The sequence below is a fragment of the Porites lutea genome, chromosome 11, assembly GCF_958299795.1.
Source record: "Porites lutea chromosome 11, jaPorLute2.1, whole genome shotgun sequence".
Classification (NCBI taxonomy): Eukaryota; Metazoa; Cnidaria; class Anthozoa; order Scleractinia; family Poritidae; genus Porites; species Porites lutea.
This window is the reverse complement of record NC_133211.1, coordinates 15,417,930-15,437,846: the sequence shown is the minus strand read 5'-3', so window position 1 is coordinate 15,437,846 and position 19,917 is coordinate 15,417,930. Positions and strand designations below refer to the sequence as shown.

General features: G+C 37.0%; 1 protein-coding gene across 1 annotated transcript; it reads right to left on the bottom strand.

The window, feature by feature from the left end:
* Positions 1–8,733: 8,733 nt before the first annotated feature.
* Positions 8,734–19,913, bottom strand: LOC140953070 (eukaryotic translation initiation factor 3 subunit E). The gene is made up of 13 exons (XM_073402563.1): positions 19,814–19,913; positions 19,570–19,629; positions 17,939–17,996; positions 16,607–16,724; positions 16,457–16,499; positions 15,789–15,893; positions 14,991–15,119; positions 13,913–14,037; positions 13,380–13,599; positions 12,339–12,448; positions 11,923–12,025; positions 10,600–10,737; positions 8,734–9,135 (listed from the first exon to the last, which is right to left on the bottom strand). Exons 1-13 carry the CDS (start codon positions 19,901–19,903, stop codon positions 9,091–9,093), a joined length of 1,344 nt encoding a protein of 447 aa, XP_073258664.1. The 5' UTR covers positions 19,904–19,913; the 3' UTR covers positions 8,734–9,090.
* Positions 19,914–19,917: the final 4 nt, after the last annotated feature.

Sequence of the window (19,917 nt, the reverse complement as noted above, 5' to 3'; positions counted from 1 at the left end):
ATTAGAGATTGTATTAGAGAAAATAATAACTATATCTTCAGTAATAAGAAAGCAATGAAATTCATGAAGTTTGTAAAGACTTTCTATCAAGAATGTTGTATCAGTAAGTTGTTATTATAGTTTAGTGACCGATGTCTATTGGGGCATGTTTGGTTGTTTTTATTGGGCATAAAGATCAGAATAAACAGCATTGGTTATGCTTGCAAAAAAAAAAAAAAAAGATGGTCATCAACATGTTAGTCTTATATCCAGAAGCCCGTAAAGAAAAACGCACGAAACATGGTAATGACATTTTTCCAATTCAATGCGAGAACTAATGCGGTTACATTGAAATCAGGAGTGCGTCACTTCGTACGCGGTCTGCCCAATATTATTCACTGACTATTAACGTACTTTAAGGTTGATCATCCCTAAAATTCAGCCTAGCTGCTGCAGAATGGTCATGCAGTTTGGGGTGAAAAATTTAAAATAACGCGGTTTGTTGTTAAATACAAAAATAAACATCTCCTCGTTGATGAATAGTCCCAACGGTATTATTGTTTTGTCATTATTCTGGTATATTTTTCGTGAATATAATAGAAGCTATCTTCACTGAAATTTTTAACGAATTCCCGGCAAAGAATTCAACTCGAGATCTTCATCCACTCGCGAATAGGTGGAGATTCAAAATTCGGAAATGAAGCCTTGCACGACATAGCGCAAGATTTCTGGAGATGTTCATGGTAAATACTCAAGCCACCTGCAGCAAGACTGTTTACTTTCGTTTTAAGTTCATTTCAAGTATTGAGGCTGAAAGACGATTCGTCGCTACAGCGTACTGTTGAGAACTAAGTGAATCTGCATTTTTATAGATATGCACGTATGCTATAAAATACCTTGTTCACCAAAGTTTTTAATCTTTTTAGTTTATATTTTTTCATAACAGAAAACTGTCAACAACATCAGTAGGCTTTGCCAAGTTTAATATAACGAGTAGAATTTTGCTGATTAAATATTTCTTTGTGTGTGACTAACAAAGATGAAAATTAGTGACCAAAAATGAATTTATCAGAATGTTTTCCTTGAACGCTAGTCACATTTGAAGTGACGGTGTACTCGTCAATATTTTTTATCCTTAACTTTCATGGGTGAATTTAGAACGGCATATTTTAAATTGAAAATCGCAAAATAATATCACTAAATAAACAAGATTTAAAATGATCGACATTCTTTAACATAACGCTCTCTGATTGGAGGTTATTGTTACCACGCCCTCGACACGCCGCCGGCCTTACAAAGGGCGCCCAGCAAGCAAGAAAATTCCCTTTTCCCTCCTGACCGATGGCCTTTATGGGGAGGCCCGGCCCGAAGGGGTACCTTTTTCAGGCTCCAGGTATACGAAAGCGAACGGATCTCACTTGTTAAAGTAAATGGATAAAAGCAGGGTCCAGGGAAATTTGTCATTTCCGTCGGTAAAAAATTAAAAGCCCAAAAAAGGAAACAGAAGACAGATACATTTTATGGCTGTGAAAAAGTCAAGAAAACGTTCTGGCCCCGGTTGTTTGAAAGCTGGATAGCGCTATCCACCGGATAAATCACTATCCAGGGGATAAGTATTAAGAAAACCAATTGGGCTATCCAGTGGATAATGCTATCCACCTTTCGAACAACTGGGGCCTGGTTTTGTAATTTACTCATATTTTAAAGACAGTGAAAAGAAATGCAAAAGTTCTAAACTAGGTATGTAAAAGAGGTACCATTTGTCAATGAAAGGTATACGCAAGGAGTAGTTTTTCTTTCAAAAATGGTATAAAAAGGGTAAAGGTTTGGATCTTGGGGCGGAGCCCGGGACGAAAACGGACTATGAATAAATAAAAAAATAAACTATGAAAAAATAACAAAACTCAAATAATGACACTTTCTTTGTTATTTCTTCCAAGGTTCGGTTTCTAGATTATTGATAATAAATATCTCCATGTGAAAGATCTGACGATTTCCGACTCGTCAAAACAAAGAACTATGCCAACGGTGAGATCCAAAAATTTCAAAACTGATAAAACATTATAATATGCATGTCTCCGCTCAGTTGAAAGTTATTATGCAGTTGTGACTCGATTTCTACACCTCACGACTGGAATGAACAGGGACGATAAAGCTGGGGGGAGGGGGTTGGGGTGGTGCGCAGGGCATTCCGAAAACATGAATACTTGGTACAAGGAGCGATCCTATCCACTTCAAGTCACAAGTCAGCCCACTTCCTTCCAACACCTGGAGAAATTTTCCGCCGTCTCTAGCGTGTAATGTTTCATTTTTTTATTTTATTGATTCATTTGGACAAAAAGACGCTGTCGAACCGCCAAACAATTTCAGCAAATCCATTGTTACTGGTAACAATGAAAGATAATGCAAAAATTGAATAAGAGCTGAGCAGCTGAAAGTACGCAGCCAATCAGAACTCGTGATTGCTGATATCTACTGGTAGGCTGGTGAATAACAAGTAAACTAGCGTCATTCAAAAGCCACGCCTTGTAATTAGACTTTAAACCTCACATTAAAATTACCCACAAATTCAAGCGCACACCAGACATGAATAGCGTTCAGGGAGACTATCTTTACGCAAAACAATAAACAGAAAAATGGTATCGAAGTAAATGTGTTCGTAACTTGAAAGAAACCGGGAACAGGAAAACTTCGAATGGGATCCCACATCTCTCCCTAATGGCTGGAACAATCACAATTTTCGTCGCTGCTTTGGCTGTCGGACTTATTGGGGCATTGGCGCTTCTTCAAGCGTATTTTATTGGACAGTGTTTCAGGGCAGGACAGCCGCAAGAAAATGGATACATTAACAACGATTGTCTTTAGCGGGCTTCCTAAACTGAAAAAATCGAATAACAGGCTTTCGATTGAGAACTCTAAGGCACCTGCTACTCACGAAAACTTCACTGTAAAAAATTGCTTGACTTTGGCCTTGTTTCTGCCATCGAGAGAACTACATGCATTGTTGCTATTTATGAAGGCTGATATTTTATCGACTTCATAAACAGCAATTTCAACAAGAAGCTTTTTTCAAAAATGGATCCATATTAAAGGCTATGACAATGAGTAAGCACGCGAAGAGACGTTGATAACTGTGTGGTATAAACAAGAGAATTAAACTTCTAAACTTGTCTTGTGCGGCTGTTACTACCCAAGGCGAAAGTTGAAAAAACGGTGGCAGAATATCTGGACCGTGGAATTCAGTCATTAACGGCAAACAGGGATGTACAAAACTTCTTTTATAGTCAATAAACAAAATTAAGTTAGCCTTTTTAAAGATACGATGTACTGGTTTTAGCCCTGAAAGAAAATTATTGCCTGCGAGCAAGTTATGTATTTGGAAATCACTCGCTGGCTTCTCGCGTTCCACCCGTTGTCCTCGCGGTTCTCTTCAAAAAGAAAGCTTACTTAATGAGCGCAGGCTAGGCTGCTTAATAAAATAGGAAACGAGGAAGTTGATTTTAAATTGTGCACTGCAAAAAAGATTAAGAAACTGCCGGACGTCCACTATTCCTCCCTTCTTATAGTTCGCTGGGACAAGAGTTAACTGAGCACTGTGCAACTGAGATGTCAACATCTCAGAGCTTTAAGGGTGGTCAACTCAATTGAAAGAATCAGCGACGTTTTCGCATTGAAATAGTCCGCAGTTTTCTCACTCCAAAGGGTTCTAAAACACAGGCCAAAGATTAGCATTAATGGTTTGGAATCTTCCTAAAAATCTGGTTAAATGCAGCTCTCTTGATTCCCAGTCATTCGTTTTTTCTAGTTCCGGAGTCGGAGTAGTGGAGTTTATGGCTATTTTCGGTTTTTCTTTTCTTTTTTTTTTTTTTGAGGATAAAGATCAAGTGTGTTTCGGAGGTTTTACGAGTTTTTTCGCTTTGTTAGTTTAAACTGAAGTTTTGAGGTCGGGTTTGTTTTCTTCTAGGTAAAATCTCCAGTTTACGGGTGGCAAAACCAAATATGAATAAATTTATAACATTTCTACTAAATCTCGTTCTTCAGTCGCCTCCGTTTCTGAAAAGAAAGGATTTCACTAGCTAAGCATTGTCCTAAAAGTTATTTAAGACACAAAATTTCTAAAGAATAAAATGAAATAACCGCAAGCTGTTTTATTTAGTGAAAATGAATCTGGTTTTAATGAAAAGTTACTTTGCTTCCAGTCTCTACGCAAGGCAGAAAATAGTCAGTTCCCACTTTATAAGGCGCCTTACTCTTTGGTGCTTTCATTTGTCTCAGGAACAATAGTTTATCATGCAAAAAAAGAACACTCCAAGGTAGTCCTCCTGAGGTTTGTTACATCCAGTGTCGACATTAGCATCAGTGATGTGTTGCTGGCGACCTCTGGCAGCCACTTTTGAAAAACTCTATTTTATGCATCAGCCGCATCTCTGGAGCTCGAGGTAGAAAATTACTGCGAGTCATTCATTCGCTTGAAGGCCAGTCTCTGTCACGAGTCGCTAATACAATGGTTATAGATACATTCGCCGATAAAGATTCCCCACATGCTGGCCACAAGATAAACTATTAGCACTCCCAAGACCAGGGTCACGTGTTCAAACATGGTGTGTGTAATTTAGTGATAAGCGCCTTTACATCCTGAGTTTTGCTGAGGATTATCAGCACTAATGCTAAGAGCTTTTAAAGCGCTTCCATGGCTGTGTGACTGAAGTGGCGTGAACGACTTGTGCCAAAAACTCAATTTGCCTTGCCCACGAGATGCCATAGAAGCATAAAAAATTTAAATTAAATTTAAATTGCAGGTCCTTTAATAAATGATGAGCACAACGTTGACAATTGAAAATGAAATTCCGAGGTTTTTAAATGATCTTTTTCATATATTTATAGGACATTGCAGCCAAAAGTGGGAGCCCCAAGCACAAAAAAATGAGTTGTTTAAAAAAAAGTGGGCGAGTCTTTAGATCGGCTTGGAATTTCGGGAGTAAAATTTTCTATTAAAAGGGCAAATTAAATGAAAAAAGAGAAAAAACGTCGCTCAGTTTTGTTAACTATTGATACTGTGTGGGGGGTTTGGCCACCACTCAACAACTCAGTTATGAAAGCCAAATTATTGAGTTTAACTCCACCACCGACGCAACATCATTTTTTTTTTCTTTTTTGAAACCAACCCTTCTTTCTTTTTATGATCAATCCATGGTTAGGTCTAACAGGGTTTCTTGAGCCTCTGTCTGCCTGTCGAAGGCTGGAACGTTTACACCAGTTTGGTACATTAGTTTTTAGGAATGGAGTTCGCGAAATCGGTTCTCAGAACTTTGAATCCTTCTTATACACTAAACGCACTAGGGCAAGGGTATTCCAAATCGAGTATACCCAACTTGTACTATCGTAAAACGTTAAATGCTTCTCTACTACCGACTCAACAGCAATTTTCAATAGCTCTTTGAACGTCGTCTTGAGTTGAGTAACAGTCATATATATTTAATGGAATAACACAGCCTAACTAGGAAAATATCCATTAGCGATAAACTTGGAACTGCTCCTATCATTAAGTGCAGTATGAATAATAAACACTAGACGAGACCAAGAAAATGACGACATTTTGCTCGCGGCAGCTGCGATAAGCGCCAGGTTGTATTTCGATCATTCAAGAATATCTTTCGTCAAACAGTGTCTATCGCCATTTACTTTTTATAGTTTTTTTTTTCTGTTGTCCAATTAAGTAATAACACTGTCCATTCGACGCGTCCTCAGTCGATTTTATTGTTCATCACGACAAACAAAACGAAAGCTCTCCATTCTGTCATTTCTCTTTGTTCCCTTATCACAAGAAAACTTAGGGAAGGAGCAGGGGGGGAGACCATTGATATTTTGTCGTGTTAGTAGAAAATGTTTTTGGAAAGCGGTTTAATTTTCTGCCACGCTGTTCTCCTCTACATGAGTGATATACCCTTAAGGAAAAAAAAAGAAGAAGAAAAAAAAAGGACCTTAAAATTGAAAAAACTGAAGAGAAAAAGTGGAGAAAATAGAACGTAAATGTAATAGGATATTTACATAGTAATGTCACATGACTCGTATGAAATTACCAGAACCCCTTACGGTTTTTCTTTATTTGTGTTAATACGGAATATTACTTTGACCTCACTGAGGCTACTACACGTATTAAAAAACACAATCAATTCTGCTGGTTATATTGGAATAACGAAAAAGTGGTCACTGCAGTCAGAATAGGAATCAAAATCAACGGGGACTTTTGAATAATACTGAACTTCACTGGCATTTAAGGATTTGAATTAAAGTGGCTGTCATCCTAGTAGTGTAGTTCGCAAAAAAGCGCATTTCAATTGTTCTTGGTCGTGGACAATTGAACGTCAACTAACCATAATGGCACCTGGTGATATCTGAACAACTGGTTGATAATTACTTCACCTCCAGCACGACATATCGTTATCCAAGCTGTCATTGACTTGAATGATCAGTTCGCACGTATCACAAAAAAAAAATAACGAGTTTGATGCTGTTATGCTAATAAACCTCTACGGGTATAAATTAAAAAGTACTGCGAGAGCAAGAAAAAGACAAAATATAGCTCGCGGCTGCTGCGATAAGCGTTAGGAAATATTATGATCATCCAAGAATTGTTTTTCATCATACAGACTGTGTCCATAGTAGCTATCTACCTTTTGTGGATTTTTTGTTGTCCCTTCACGTTATAACGTCTATCTTCAAGGTGAGCGTGTAGAATCAGGAACTATCACTGTACGGGATGCTAAACTGCGTCATTTAACAGAAGTTGTGCACTGTTATGGGATCATGAGATGGAGAATTACATATATAGAGGAGGCAGTGTGTGCGGGCGGATTCAATGCTTCACATGTGGTAACTACAGTATAACTTTGATCCCAGTTGGTGATTATGATAGCGAATTCGGTTCTGTTTTTCAGTGGAAAACAAAAAGAGATGAGGGAAATCTCCGCAACAGTAAACAGAATTAGGAACTCAGCCCTTGCTATCTTGAAGATTTTACTGATCTGGCGTCACTTCTTCAAAAGGTGGATAAGGCTATCTATTGGGTAAATCTTTATCCACTGGACAGCGCAATTGTTTTCCCTAATACCTAGCGTTTCCAGCTTTCACAACAACCGGGGCCTGAATTACCAGCAACTGGGCTAACGGTCGGGGCCCATCAACAACTTCAACTTGACCTTAGACTTTGCACAACTGCGTATTGTAGGATGGAAAATACTGCTGACATCATATACGAAATAGTAAACACAAAGGCTCAAGGATTATCAGTGAATAGTAGGGAGCTTAAGCAACGGCGAGGGCGACGGCAACGAGAACGGCAAAAAAGCAATAGGTTTAGATTAGCAAAACAACACCTCTGCACGTGGATCATGATTTTTTGTACATTTCTTTGCCGTCGTTGCCTAAATTCACGTTTTGCCGAGGACGGGAACACAAGACAACTTTCTTTTTGTTTTCCTGAACTTTGATACAGTCTTAGAATTCAACTCAAAAAAACATTTGCCAACATTTGACGAAGTAAACGAGATGGAATAAGCGCGATGAAGTTTGAAGCAGCGCCGGCGAATTCACTTTTTAAGTGATGACGTTTTCGTAGCCGTCGAGGTTGCTTAAGCTCCCTAATATAAAGGCGTTACCAACTTAATCCCAAGCGCACCTGAAGAGAAGTCGAAGATGTCAATTTGCAAGATAATTAAGCATTAATAGCATCATGTGAAAGTACTTCTGAAAAAGTTTTGTTTGAATGATTACACCATGGGAAACGATTCACAAATTTAAAAATGTATGACATATCTTCAGAGTTGACCGTCATGCTAAAAGGCTTTTTAAAAACGCTTCAGTTTGAGATCGAAACCCCATCAAACTGCTTCTGTCCTGATTGCGACGTGCTACGACAAACAAATATCTTTTATCGCAACCATTTGAAACGTTATCACTTCAGAAAGGAGAAAGATAAAAAATAACTATTTTCTTGTACCTGAACAAAGGGGGTTTCAAGATTACCCTAACAGTCAAGAAAATATTGCGAAAACATAAGTGCAATATACTCGAACCAAATGTTTCCTCAAGCGCGACAATTAAAAGCCAACCGTTTGAATTTAATTTTTTTAAATACGACTGCAAGACCGCTCCGCTTCTGCCTCACACATTGTTTTGTCTAAAGTTTGTATATATTGTCAGGGTTAAACTTGCGGCTCTCAAGACATAGCAAAGTAGAAATTAAATATTTAAGCGACTGAAACAGGTTTTTCGCGCACACACAGCTTTTGTGAAAGGCAATAATACAGTACAGGTTCTACATAAAGAAGGCAACGAACCATTCGAATTCTATAACAAGTAACACGTGCATAATGATATCTTCAAGTTAATAATTTTTCTGGCCTCTGGTGTGGTTCGAGTCTTTGGGTGAAACTCATTCAAATGAGAGATAAATAATAATACTGGTACATGTACATTCTTGACAGCTTGACGTTTTGATAAGGCACTTCTTTTTCGGTGATGGCATGCAGGTGCTTTAGCAGCCTGTGCACAGGCTCTCTGTTTGGGGAAACGGTGGAAAAATCCCGAGGAGAAGGAAGGAAAAGGGTTAGGCTAGTGCTTTAGCCAGTGTACAGCCGCAGCCCCCCCCCCCCCCACCCCTTATAAAAGGAAAAAGGGGGGAGAGTCTGTAAATAAACTGCACAGAAAATTTAAACTCATTCAGGAGTTCAAACTAACAGCAAGATTCTTGCACAAGATGTTCACTTGCAGTTTATTCCTTTCTGCTATAATTATCATCTATTTTTTTTTGGCTAAGTTGGAACAACGATGGCGTTACAGAGGAGACTACAACAGTGGTCTGTCACTCATTCGGCTTTGTTGCGAGGAAATCAGGAGAAGTTAAAAATAAAAATAAACAGAAAAATTAGATAGTTTAAGCTATATAATAACTACTTGTCATTCACAGAAACTGAGCCTACATGGCCGGTGCATCTGCTTATTCAAAATAAATATCTCTGACTTGGATAGAATTTATGGGTAGTGTCACAGGTCACTCAACTTGGCAACCCTCATGGAGTTAGTTAAGGTTTTTTTTTCAAAGGGCATGTTTCAATGCTTGAAGAATCCAGAAGGGTCATATGCGTCCCAAGGACCCTAAAAAAATAAATAAGATGGGATTACAAACATATATTGATTAATTTTGAGGATTGAAGGAGGTAACGAGCTCAAAGTCGAATGACATTATAATGATTGTGTGCGGTCGAATCTGACTTGTTGTTGGTTCTCTCCCTTGCTTCGAGAGGTTTTTCTCCAGGTACTCCGGTTTTCCCCTCACCTCAAAAACCAACATTTTCTCAAATTCCAATTCCATCTGGAACACACGGACACGTTTCAGCGAGTTCTTAAGAACTCCTAAGTGCTTCGAGGGTAAAAAAAATTACATTTTTTTCAAGACTTGTTGGAACACTTTCAATGTTTGTTTGGTAAACGTCAAACATTTGTTGACCAACTGTTGATAAAATTCTTAAAAATGAAAATTATTAATGTTGTTTGAAAAGCCGTGCACGGAATGGACGCAGCTTTAAGCCAACAGTGTCAAGATATAAATGCAAATTATAGAACTGGCCAAAAAGATAGCTTCTGTTTAGGGCGTGCATTTGTTTAATAAATAATAAACTAAATGGCTTCAATACGATACAAATTTCTGTGAAAATCAGTATTAAAATTTGATTCAACACAACAAGCTTTTGACACATGTAATTCAAACAAAGATTTCTTCTTTTGGAAAAAAGGACGTGTCATGCAAGAACAACGGCACAAAGCTAATCAATAGACCAATTCCAAATAAAACAAAGACTGAAATCATCTTGATGGCTCAGTAATGAATACAACATTTCTTTTCTTCTATTTCCCCAAGCCTCGGAGCCAAGCATGAATTTTAATACATCGAAATTGTTGAGTAAGTTGTCTTGGGCCTTGCCTACACTACGCCAGGTACACTTGACAACACAACTCCATTCTTACGGCGAGGCCCACCGTCCACCTTAATCTGGAAACGGAACTTTTTGAATACGCTGTTCAAAGTGGATAAAATTGAAACGCCGTTTGCATTTCAGTGTGGATGGAAAACATTTTAAAAAGAACGTTTCGAAAACGCTGACGTCACGATAATCATGTGATTTCTCTGGCCACATTTTGTTTTCCCATTTACCCGGATTAGTGTAGGAGGGAAAAAAGTAAGGAATTAATAATAAAAATCTTTATTGACCAACTAGAGAGTGACACCGGTCTCTCGAGGCAGGATCTTACATCTGTCATGGCCAACAGGCGGGAATGGGACAGACTTATAAAATCAGTGCGGGTGCGCCCGAAATAGATAGATAGAAGGCATAAATCCACTTTATAGCTATTGTTCCTAGAGGAGCTCTGTCAAAATATTTTGAGTCATTACTTGCAACGTATAAAATTATCTTGAGACTGATTCAAGGAAAATTCAAAAGATGTTTTAAAGGAGGTCAAAATAAAGACTAAAGGATAAATTGCAATAGAGGAGACATACATCGGTTGCAGAAACCGTAGCGTACCCCTTTATTAGCATCACTAGGCACATTAACTTACTTCATAGCCTGCTTTGTCGATATTCAGCCTCTTTTCGATGTTACGTGCCAGCTCTTGCGTGCGAGACATGATGCCCTTGGTTTTCTCAATCACTTGTTGGTACACAGAGGGAGCCTGTGTCCCCATGACCACGTGACCCTGAGGACAACAAGAAGGAGAATCCTGATTATCACGTGTTATATGGAGCGGTTTTCAAACGACTTCGGTAAAACCAAAATCGACATAGTTATTCAGCCAATCACAGGAGACGCTGACCGACAAATAAACCAATACATAACCGTAGCAACTTGTTACCCAATTCTAGGGCGGTGAAAACGACTGCGAGGTTGCAAGAAGTTTTGGTTTCACTTTCGATGAGTTATCTTAAGAATCTGGCGCGAGATATTTTTGCAAGCCACTCAGCACAACAAGGTGACTCGCCCTTTCAGGACTCCACCCCAAGGACAAAGACAGCGCTGGGAAGAGCTACCAAATAGCTTAAAATGTCGATAATATTTTGTTACGACTTCTTTTCAAATAGGGATTTGTTAGGAAAAGCAGAAACAGCCTACAAAGGTGACATTTCACTGTGACTTATAACAAATGATCCCAAAACCATTGGAAAGGCAACAACCAGTTTCGCTACTTCCTGGTTTGCAACTCATTCGCTACACATTACTTTCAATAAACCATTCAAAATAATTCCTTTATTCCACTAGGAAAAATTTTTTTATATTTCTCGTTCTTTTTAAGCCTGCCTCTCCGAAAGTGAAAGTTTTGGACTTTGCCGCCATAAGGCAGCGAGCCTAGTGTGTAGGGGAAACCGGTCGTTTCGATACAAGACGTTTCGATACGAACTCAAGCAGTGAAACTGCCCAAAAATTTCGATTACTTTTAGTAAAGTTTGCAATTGAACAAGAAAATCATTTTGGATGAATATTCTTCGTTCTTTAAGCCAAGTACGTGAAACTATATACACCTCGAAAGAATTAATTTGCATCGAAACAACCGTTAACCGTACAAACGTATGTAGGTAGCCAACTGCAACGTAGCGAATTTGACAAGAAGCGAAACTGGTGAAAATAGAACTGAAGCAAGGCAAATGAGATTCCATTGCAAGGACAAAGTGGCCTTTTATTCTGCGAACAATCTCAGGGCCTTTTCCCCTTTTAGCACCTACGACTTTTCTTTGCCTTTCTTGACACAGAAGGAAATAGGACGCTTTTGCATGGAGGCAAAACTTTCACTTCGCAAAATAAGCAATTTCAAGCTATTAATTTTGTGATAAGCTACTGTTAAACCTTTACAGCTACCGGCAATATACCACACGAAAAGATAACTTACCAGCTTAGAGTCAATCTTAGCATCTAGTCGGGCATTTCTGATCAGATTAACAATCCACCTCTCAGCTTCCTCAGGAGTCATGTTCAATTTTTCAGCGAGCATGCTGTAAATAACAAAGACAGCTATTTTAGCATATTTAAAAATAGGACGAGCATCATGTTTACTACATTTCAGAGAAGTACATTTTTTGAGCATATGAAAAGAGAGTAAAAAAAGGAAGCTTTTAGCAATAAAAATATTACAAAATAAAATACAAAGCATTTGGGCAGAAAAAAGCCAAGTCAGTGGATGACATACAAACTATTTGCACCCAAGAAACATACAAAACAAAGCATTCTTCTGTGAATGCACTTATGACGGACTGCATTCATGCATCATTGAAAAAGATGCAGTACTTAATTTAACAGTTACCATACCTTATACTGATGCACTGGTGTATTCTACAGAAAGTTTCAAATATAAACAATCTTGCATTCTCAATAAAGTCATCCAAACAAGCCACAAGAAAGAAATCATTCAGAAGAACCTACAAAAGTAAAAAAGATGGTAACATGAAGATATTGGCATTCCGTGCAGAAGTCTACTGAATATTAACATTAATGCATTGAGCAACACAAGTTTACATTTCCAAGGCTTGAAGAAAAAAAAAAAAGACTTGAATTTTAGTTTGGCCTTTGGGCAAGCAGCTCTCACATTTTGCTTGCCAGGGGCCTCTTCTTGCTCGTCGTAGTTAATGATTTAGCTAACCCTTTAGGTCCCAAGAATGACCAACATCAATTTTCTCCTAACAACATCAGCAGATCATGAAGAGTAAAGGTTATGAGAATTACTAAATTGATTACCAAATAGAGAATACTTTGATCTTAAACCAAATTCTCTCAACTGTTCTTAAACGAAATGTATGGAGATCAGTCTGGAGAATTTGTATGTGGATCTTGGGGCTTAAAGGGTTAAAGGATGACTTGCCTGGACCTTTGCTGGTGGGAAAGAAAGTGAGCTTTAAAAGTAATTTGCCCAGCAAGAAAATCCACTAGTCCTGGACTACCACACAGGACTTTTTTCAGGCCCTGATTTGAAGTCCTTTGATGGGTTGTATATGTGGCTCAATTTCATATATGGTTTAAATTATATTTCCCTTTGTTTTAAACTCATTATGATACATTACCATACAACAAAACAAAGGGAAATAAAATTTAAACCAAGCTTAAAATTGAACCACAACATATACATGTAGCCATGAAATTAACTGTGAAAATGAATGAGAAGTGTTAGCCACTGCATACAGCTGGCTCCTATAGCTCCCTGTTGCAGGCGATGTGACACAATGTGATGAGAAAATCTCCCAGTGTCAGGGAGCCACATGTAAGAGAGGTCACTGTATTCACAAGCTAAAAAGAGTGCACAAAAAACCCCAGAAGGTCAAACACAAAGCAACAAATGTAACCAAAAAAACTTACTGTTTCACATTCCCTAAGCTTCTGTTGAGCACCATCAAAATCAAAATTGACATAAAGACATTCCAGGAACTCAGTGATGGGGTCCTTGTATGTGTAAGACTCCTGTTGTATAACTTTCACAAGGTCCTTGAGTACCGTTCGTCGACGTTTGTTGGTGATAACAGCTGTTGTTAAGTACCTCAAGATATGGGGGCAGGTGGTTTGGATCGCATTGAGATACCTACATGTATGAAAATGAGTGGAAAAGAAGAATATAATCAGTTATTGCAGAACATATATATCAGTACATAATGACTCTAAAAAAATCCCTTCATCACACTAAATTCATAATTCAATGTTATCAATATCTCAAAGATAAATTCTTGCCTTCCACTGTATTGCCAACCCCTTCATGGGCATGCAAAATCAGAGAGCAACTTTTAGAATATTAATTTTATGGGAACTTTGATCAGAAATATCCCCTTACGCTAACACTTCAAAAAGCTGTTAATAAGGTTGAACACTAATAACTATGAAGTACAATGATCACTTACTGAGGTTGATAAAGAAACAAATCAATGATAAGATCCCTTCCTTTTGGATGATTAAAGAACACAAACAGACTCCAGTGAATCAACCATGTTCTCTCTTGTAACAACTGCAGTGTTCCAGTATTAGTCTGAAGTCAAAAATGATACACACCAATAAAATTAACCAGAAATAATGTGTATTGCAAAACCTTGCAAGGCTTGGGGGTTGGGTGGCGGGTAAAAATGGTTGTTAAAGATGGGAGGGTAGGAGAGAAATACAGTAAATTGTGTAACAGGGAAGGGCAGGTTTTAACAATGGCTCTAATATTGGGAATGACAGGTGAGAAATACTCAATCTCCATTTGGTTGGAGTGAATTCAAACCCATTGCCTTGACTTTATATTCAAATTCCATGACATCTTGCAGTTCTTCATGACTTTAGATTTAGCTGTCACTTTCCAAAGTTTTTAACCCTTTTTTTGTGTTAGGGTATTTTTGACCAAATTCAGTTCAACAGACACAAATGCTGGAGTCCACCAAAATGCACCATATTCACACTATTTACAAGTTTTGTCTCTGTCTTAATTTGTCCTAACTTTGACACCTGCAGTAACTAATCTACCAAACAGAAACTTAAATTTCCATGAGTTTCCATGACCAAACATCATTCCTGGCATGGAAAATGAAATTCTTAAACTTCATGACTTTCCAGGTTTTCCATGACCCATATGAACCCTGTTAAACTTGAAGTAACTTAGAGGCAGATAAGGGACACTTCCAGGTCTACACATTAATTAATAATTTTCAAATGGTTTTGAACAGGGCAGTACACTGTCAATCACGTATGTCATGGCATGTAATTACTCCAAGTGTCAGCCAATATTATTATGACTTAAAATTGCCCATATTATGTTGAATTTACCTCCTGCAAAGGGTAACCAATTAAAATAAGATTTATTGTGTGATTACTAAATAAATAACACAATCTACTATCAAGCACCAGTTATTTAAAGGGGAGATAATGCTATCCACTGGAAAAATTATTGGTTTTCATATTGAAAAGATAGAAATGAAAAAAAGAAGTTAATAAGGTGTCACTTACATTACTCTCAATGACATCCTTGAGTCTGTTTAGATCTTCTAGCGCAGTTTCCCAATTCTGCATAAGGATTTCTGAGCCCAATTTGCCCCAAAGAGCATTTAATGTATTTCTATCATCATTACCAGTGGCCTGAAGTAAAAAATATGAACATTAATTATTGATTTCAAATTTTGTTTTGAAATCATGGTCAGGTCATAAAAAGCTGTGATGATGCTCTTTCACAAGCAGAGCACTGAGAAAGTTCAAAGCTGTGTCCTTTATGAACTGTCTTTATCAGCTGTGTCCGACATGTACCACCGATCATGAAAGTACGAGTCCATATTGACATTGTCTGTTATAATAATTATTATTATCTACAGTCATGGGAGAGCAATGCAATATTCCTTTTTTTTTGTCATTCTGGGTTCCCTCATAAAACCGTGCATCCTTTTTGAAATTAATTTTTCTTGCAGTTCTCCCTCCCCCCACCCTATACAAAGTTGAAACTTGGAAAAATTCTGGATACACATGCCCAACATTGTTTGTGGGGTGAGGGGAAGGGTAGGGCCTGTGTGAATTGGAAATGCCCAGAAATGCAAAAGTGTCCCAAGACTTTTGTCCATGATTGTAGTAGGGAGGTAAGAAAATTATTAGTGCTCAGTGAAACAGCTTTAACAGGCTTTACAAGTTAGATCAGCCAATAAAAAATTTCCTGAATCCACCCTTGAGAGCTTCTGCTTTTGATAACTATATGAATTGATGAGAAGACATCAGACAATGCAAAAGTAAATAGAATAAAAACAGAAACTAGGAACTCACAAGCACACGATAGAAGTACAGATACTCAGCAGCACCAGAATAGTTTCCACACTCATACTGAAATTTTGCATATTTATACAATGTGTCCAACATTTCTGGCTTAATCTGCAAATAGCAAACACAATAAAAATTCAGAATTTCATAAAACTTGATTCATATAAATTGTCTTGTATGTGGCGTGGTTCAATTTTATCCTTAGTTTAAATTTTATTTTCCTTTGTTTTTGGGTATGGTAATGTATGATAATGTATGATAGGGATTTTGAAACAGAAGAAAATAAAATTTAAACCAAGGATAAAAATGAACCACAACATAAGCATTTAAATCCAGGCTGACATTAGTAACAGCTATTGTTACTGATATACTACACTATGAGATACATCTGATAGCCTCAGGAAAATCTTTCTCTCTGAATATTTGACTTTATCCTTTTCTTAAATAATGGACAAGATGTATATAAATATTATGGGATATTCTAATCTTCTAAAATTAATGAAATGTAGGGAAAGTTACATTTAATACAGATCATTTAGATAGAAATGTCAATAAAGCATCAGTAAATCAAAGGCAAAGCATGTCTACTAATAAAGGGGTAAGCTTGAAACTGGATTTTTTGGGCACCCTGTTCAGTGTTTACATATTTGACATAAAAAAAAAAATGAACTTACCCCATGGTTTTTTTCAAGGTATTCGAAGAGTGATCTCCCATCCCTTCAAAGCAAAGAATGAACAAGGTTAAAAACATCCATGAAATTAAATTTTCTGATTTCAAGTTATAAGAAAACTCAAGTCATCAAGTAACTAAATAATCTTTTAACCTTGTTGTCTGTATCTGATTGTTGAACTCTGGATCTTCAAAACATTTGACAATAGGTTCAGTCTGAGCCTGAAGATACTTTAACTGTGTGACAACTTCTGTTCTTTTTTGTACAAGATCTAAAGAGACAAAAACAACAAAAAATCATTATATTATTTCATTTAAGGATCAGTTAAATCTGGGAAGGTGTGGTGATGTGCAAAGTAGAGTAGTTCTTATTGTGTGGTGGATGGGACTGTTGAAAAATGTTAATACAGTCAAAGCTCTCACAAGCAGCCACCACAGAAAAGTTCTGTAGTTGGTCATCTACAAGAATGGGCTCTTGTAAGCAACCATGTGATACACCTACATGTATTAAGATTGGTCACTTATGATAGCATTAAGCAAATAGCTTGGTATATGTTAATCATTACGCATGGCACTTCACTAAAAAATTATATTGAAAAGATTTTTTTATCAGTTATCTGTTACTATGTTTAATTGGCATATGTTCAAGTCAACAAACCACTAGTTTCTATGCTCTGTATTCTAAATTTAATCAAGAAGTAAAATTAATGTTCAACTGTTGATTAAATGGTCCCTTATGACTACTTCAAAACAGAGGAAAAGACCCCCCAAGTATTTGATGAAAGTGGTCACCATGGATTATAAAGGCTTTTCATCACAGACTTAAACTCAAAATTCAAACTTAAATCATGGTCAAAATTCCTTGAAACACTTCTAGAACACACAAGAGAGTCGACTGTGTTGTATAGGCACATGTAGGGCTCTCCTCTCTTCCCCTCACTGTTTGTTTGACAGTTTTGCTTGGACTTATACCTCATAAACATCAACAAAAGAAGGCCAAAAATCTGCAAGTGTTTCAACAATGATGACAAGGATTGTAGGTTTCACACTGCGGGTTGTAACTACTAAGGGCTAGTTGCAAGTGGCTAAGACAGCTTTGACTGTATTTAACTGATAAACTACCCAATGCTCTCCATATTCTTTTTACAGCATACACTGTTTATTCAATGTACATAATACATTATTTTATCAAACAAGACTGTTTAACTCATTTTCTCCTTGAAATGTTAACAAAAAACATCTTTTGAAGCCAGTAGTTAAGGTGTTTTCTGGTCAGTATCTGGCCAAAATAAACTATAGGTTAAGCACTTCTGTTTCTGATGCTTAATTATAATATCAGCTTGTTGTTGTTGTGGAAACTTTTGTTGGTAACCTATTATTGTGCTGTGATATGGGTGACAGTGCCTTTTTGGTATTTTGTATCAAGTAATAGGCTATCCTCCATAGTCCCTGCCAGGAAACTAACACAGAAGAGTAATAAACAAACCTTCTGGAACATCCTGGTCTGGATATAGATTTTTAAAAACATCCATTGCAAAATCAACCTATAAAAAAAAAATAAGCAATAACAGACTTATATAACAGATTGTGAAAGACAACCATACTTTTAATGCATCATAAAAGTAACAACCCCCAGGAGTGTGATACATCACTTCAACCAGCAAATATAGAGTATAAAGAAAGGTCTGCAAACCTCATAACAAAAAGCAGTTTTGGAATATAAGTTTTTTCTTATGAATGCAAGTTAACAACATAAAGTTTAAAGAAAAACAAATCTAACAAATTTCTATTGCATTACTGTAAAGGCTTGACTTGTTTATTTCAACTTAATTTATTTCAAGTAAACATATATTGTAAGAAAGTAAATGACAACCTACATGTATCTGTAAGAAGAAACATAAATCACAGTGCAGTTACTATCATAAGTCTAGTTTCCTTAAATTCTACTTCTTTAGCTTAAATTCAATGATTTTGTTCCTACCCAGGGGAGAGTTGGGGGTACACATTTAAGCGGGGAGGCACTTGCTTTATTAATTATTATTATTTTTTCATCCTCCAGGGGAGCTAATTGAATAGGGCAGATATTTGAAGGAGAGGACAAATTCAAGCATCTACAATAGGTGCAATCCTCTGACCACTTTCCCCTCCCACCCCCTCTCTCTTCTTACATTCCCTACAGCCAACCTTGGTTAATTCTTCTGATATAAAGTGTGGACACTCATAAAATTGTTATCATATATGGAGTACGGAATAAAACTGGCCAAATTCTTTGGCTTTTGTTCCAAGAGGATCATTGCTCTAAAATGTTTAATATGCCAAAAAAATTATGCTGTAGGTTCAACAACAAAGAATGAATCAAGTGCAATACTGGTCATTTCTTGATGCATCTTTTAGCCAAGAACAGTGAATATCAAGTTGGGACATTGCTTAGCATTTTTTTGATTTTAGCCAATATACTGTAGATTCAAGCGAGATTAATACAGAAAATAACTAAATAAGATTATTGTTTTTTCTGGTTTTACATTCTACATTTGGTGTATATGTTGTGGTTGAATTTTATCCTTGGTTTAAATTTTGTTTTCCTTTGTTTCAAACTCATTATCTTACATTAACATACCCCAAAACAAAGAAAATAAAATCCAAACCAAGGAAAAAAGGAAAAAATTGAACCACAACAAAATTCATCATGTTGTTGCATAATTTTAAATTATTATTTTAATCCTCATTTTGCTCGTGCATTCAGTTAGTTTTTTCCTCTATAAAGCAACGGTCCCTAAAAGAAATGAAAGTCTATTCTTTAGGTAAGCTTTTAAGAATGAAGAAGTGTGAGATTCTTTGAGGTTAAACTCCTACACTATGAACGGAGTTTTTAATTTTTTGGGGGTATTTAGAAGTGCATTGCATGTACCTCTAAATAAGATTCACCAGAGACAAAATCATACTTTCTAAAATAACTTATGGAGGTCTTTAGGGGCAAATACAATCATGCGGGATTCTTTAAAAGGAAAAAGGAAAAAAAAATGCCTTTTCAGGGGAGTGTGGATTTTTCATCTACGTCAGTCAGACAGGGCCGAAATTAGTTAAAAAGCCAAAGACAGTCTTCAACTTATACGTTACCATGTTTGTGTTGCTAAGAAGGTCGAGCTTCCCTTTAAGTAATTCTTTTTCATCATATATCTAGAAATAAAGACGAACAAAGGCAAAAAATTGTTACTTATTAATTTAAAAAAGTGTACGGCCAATCTACAAATTGAAAGTGGATCATCCTTGGTATCTAGTTTTATTTCACGTGACTTTGCCCGGTAAATTATACTCGGAAAATCCTAAAAAAGGGAAAGCAGTAATTCAAGAAAGTATTTACCTCCTTGACAGAGAGAAATTCCAACAAGGGAAACACTAGATGCCGGTCCAAAAAGCAGCCCATTCGAGCGGTGAGATCGTGTTCCGCCATTTTGAAAACGTGGT

Excerpts from the sequence above, each read along its gene's own strand:
- LOC140953070 (XM_073402563.1), bottom strand. The coding sequence starts at position 19,903 with ATGGCGGAACACGATCTCACCGCTCGAATGGGCTGCTTTTTGGACCGG. Across the intron at positions 15,120-15,788 it reads TGTACTTCTATCGTGTGCTT|GCCACTGGTAATGATGATAG; the intron begins GTGAGTTCCTAG and ends TTTTTACTTCAG. Across the intron at positions 12,449-13,379 it reads AGCTTAGGGAATGTGAAACA|GTTCTTCTGAATGATTTCTT; the intron begins GTAAGTTTTTTT and ends TTACTTTTGTAG.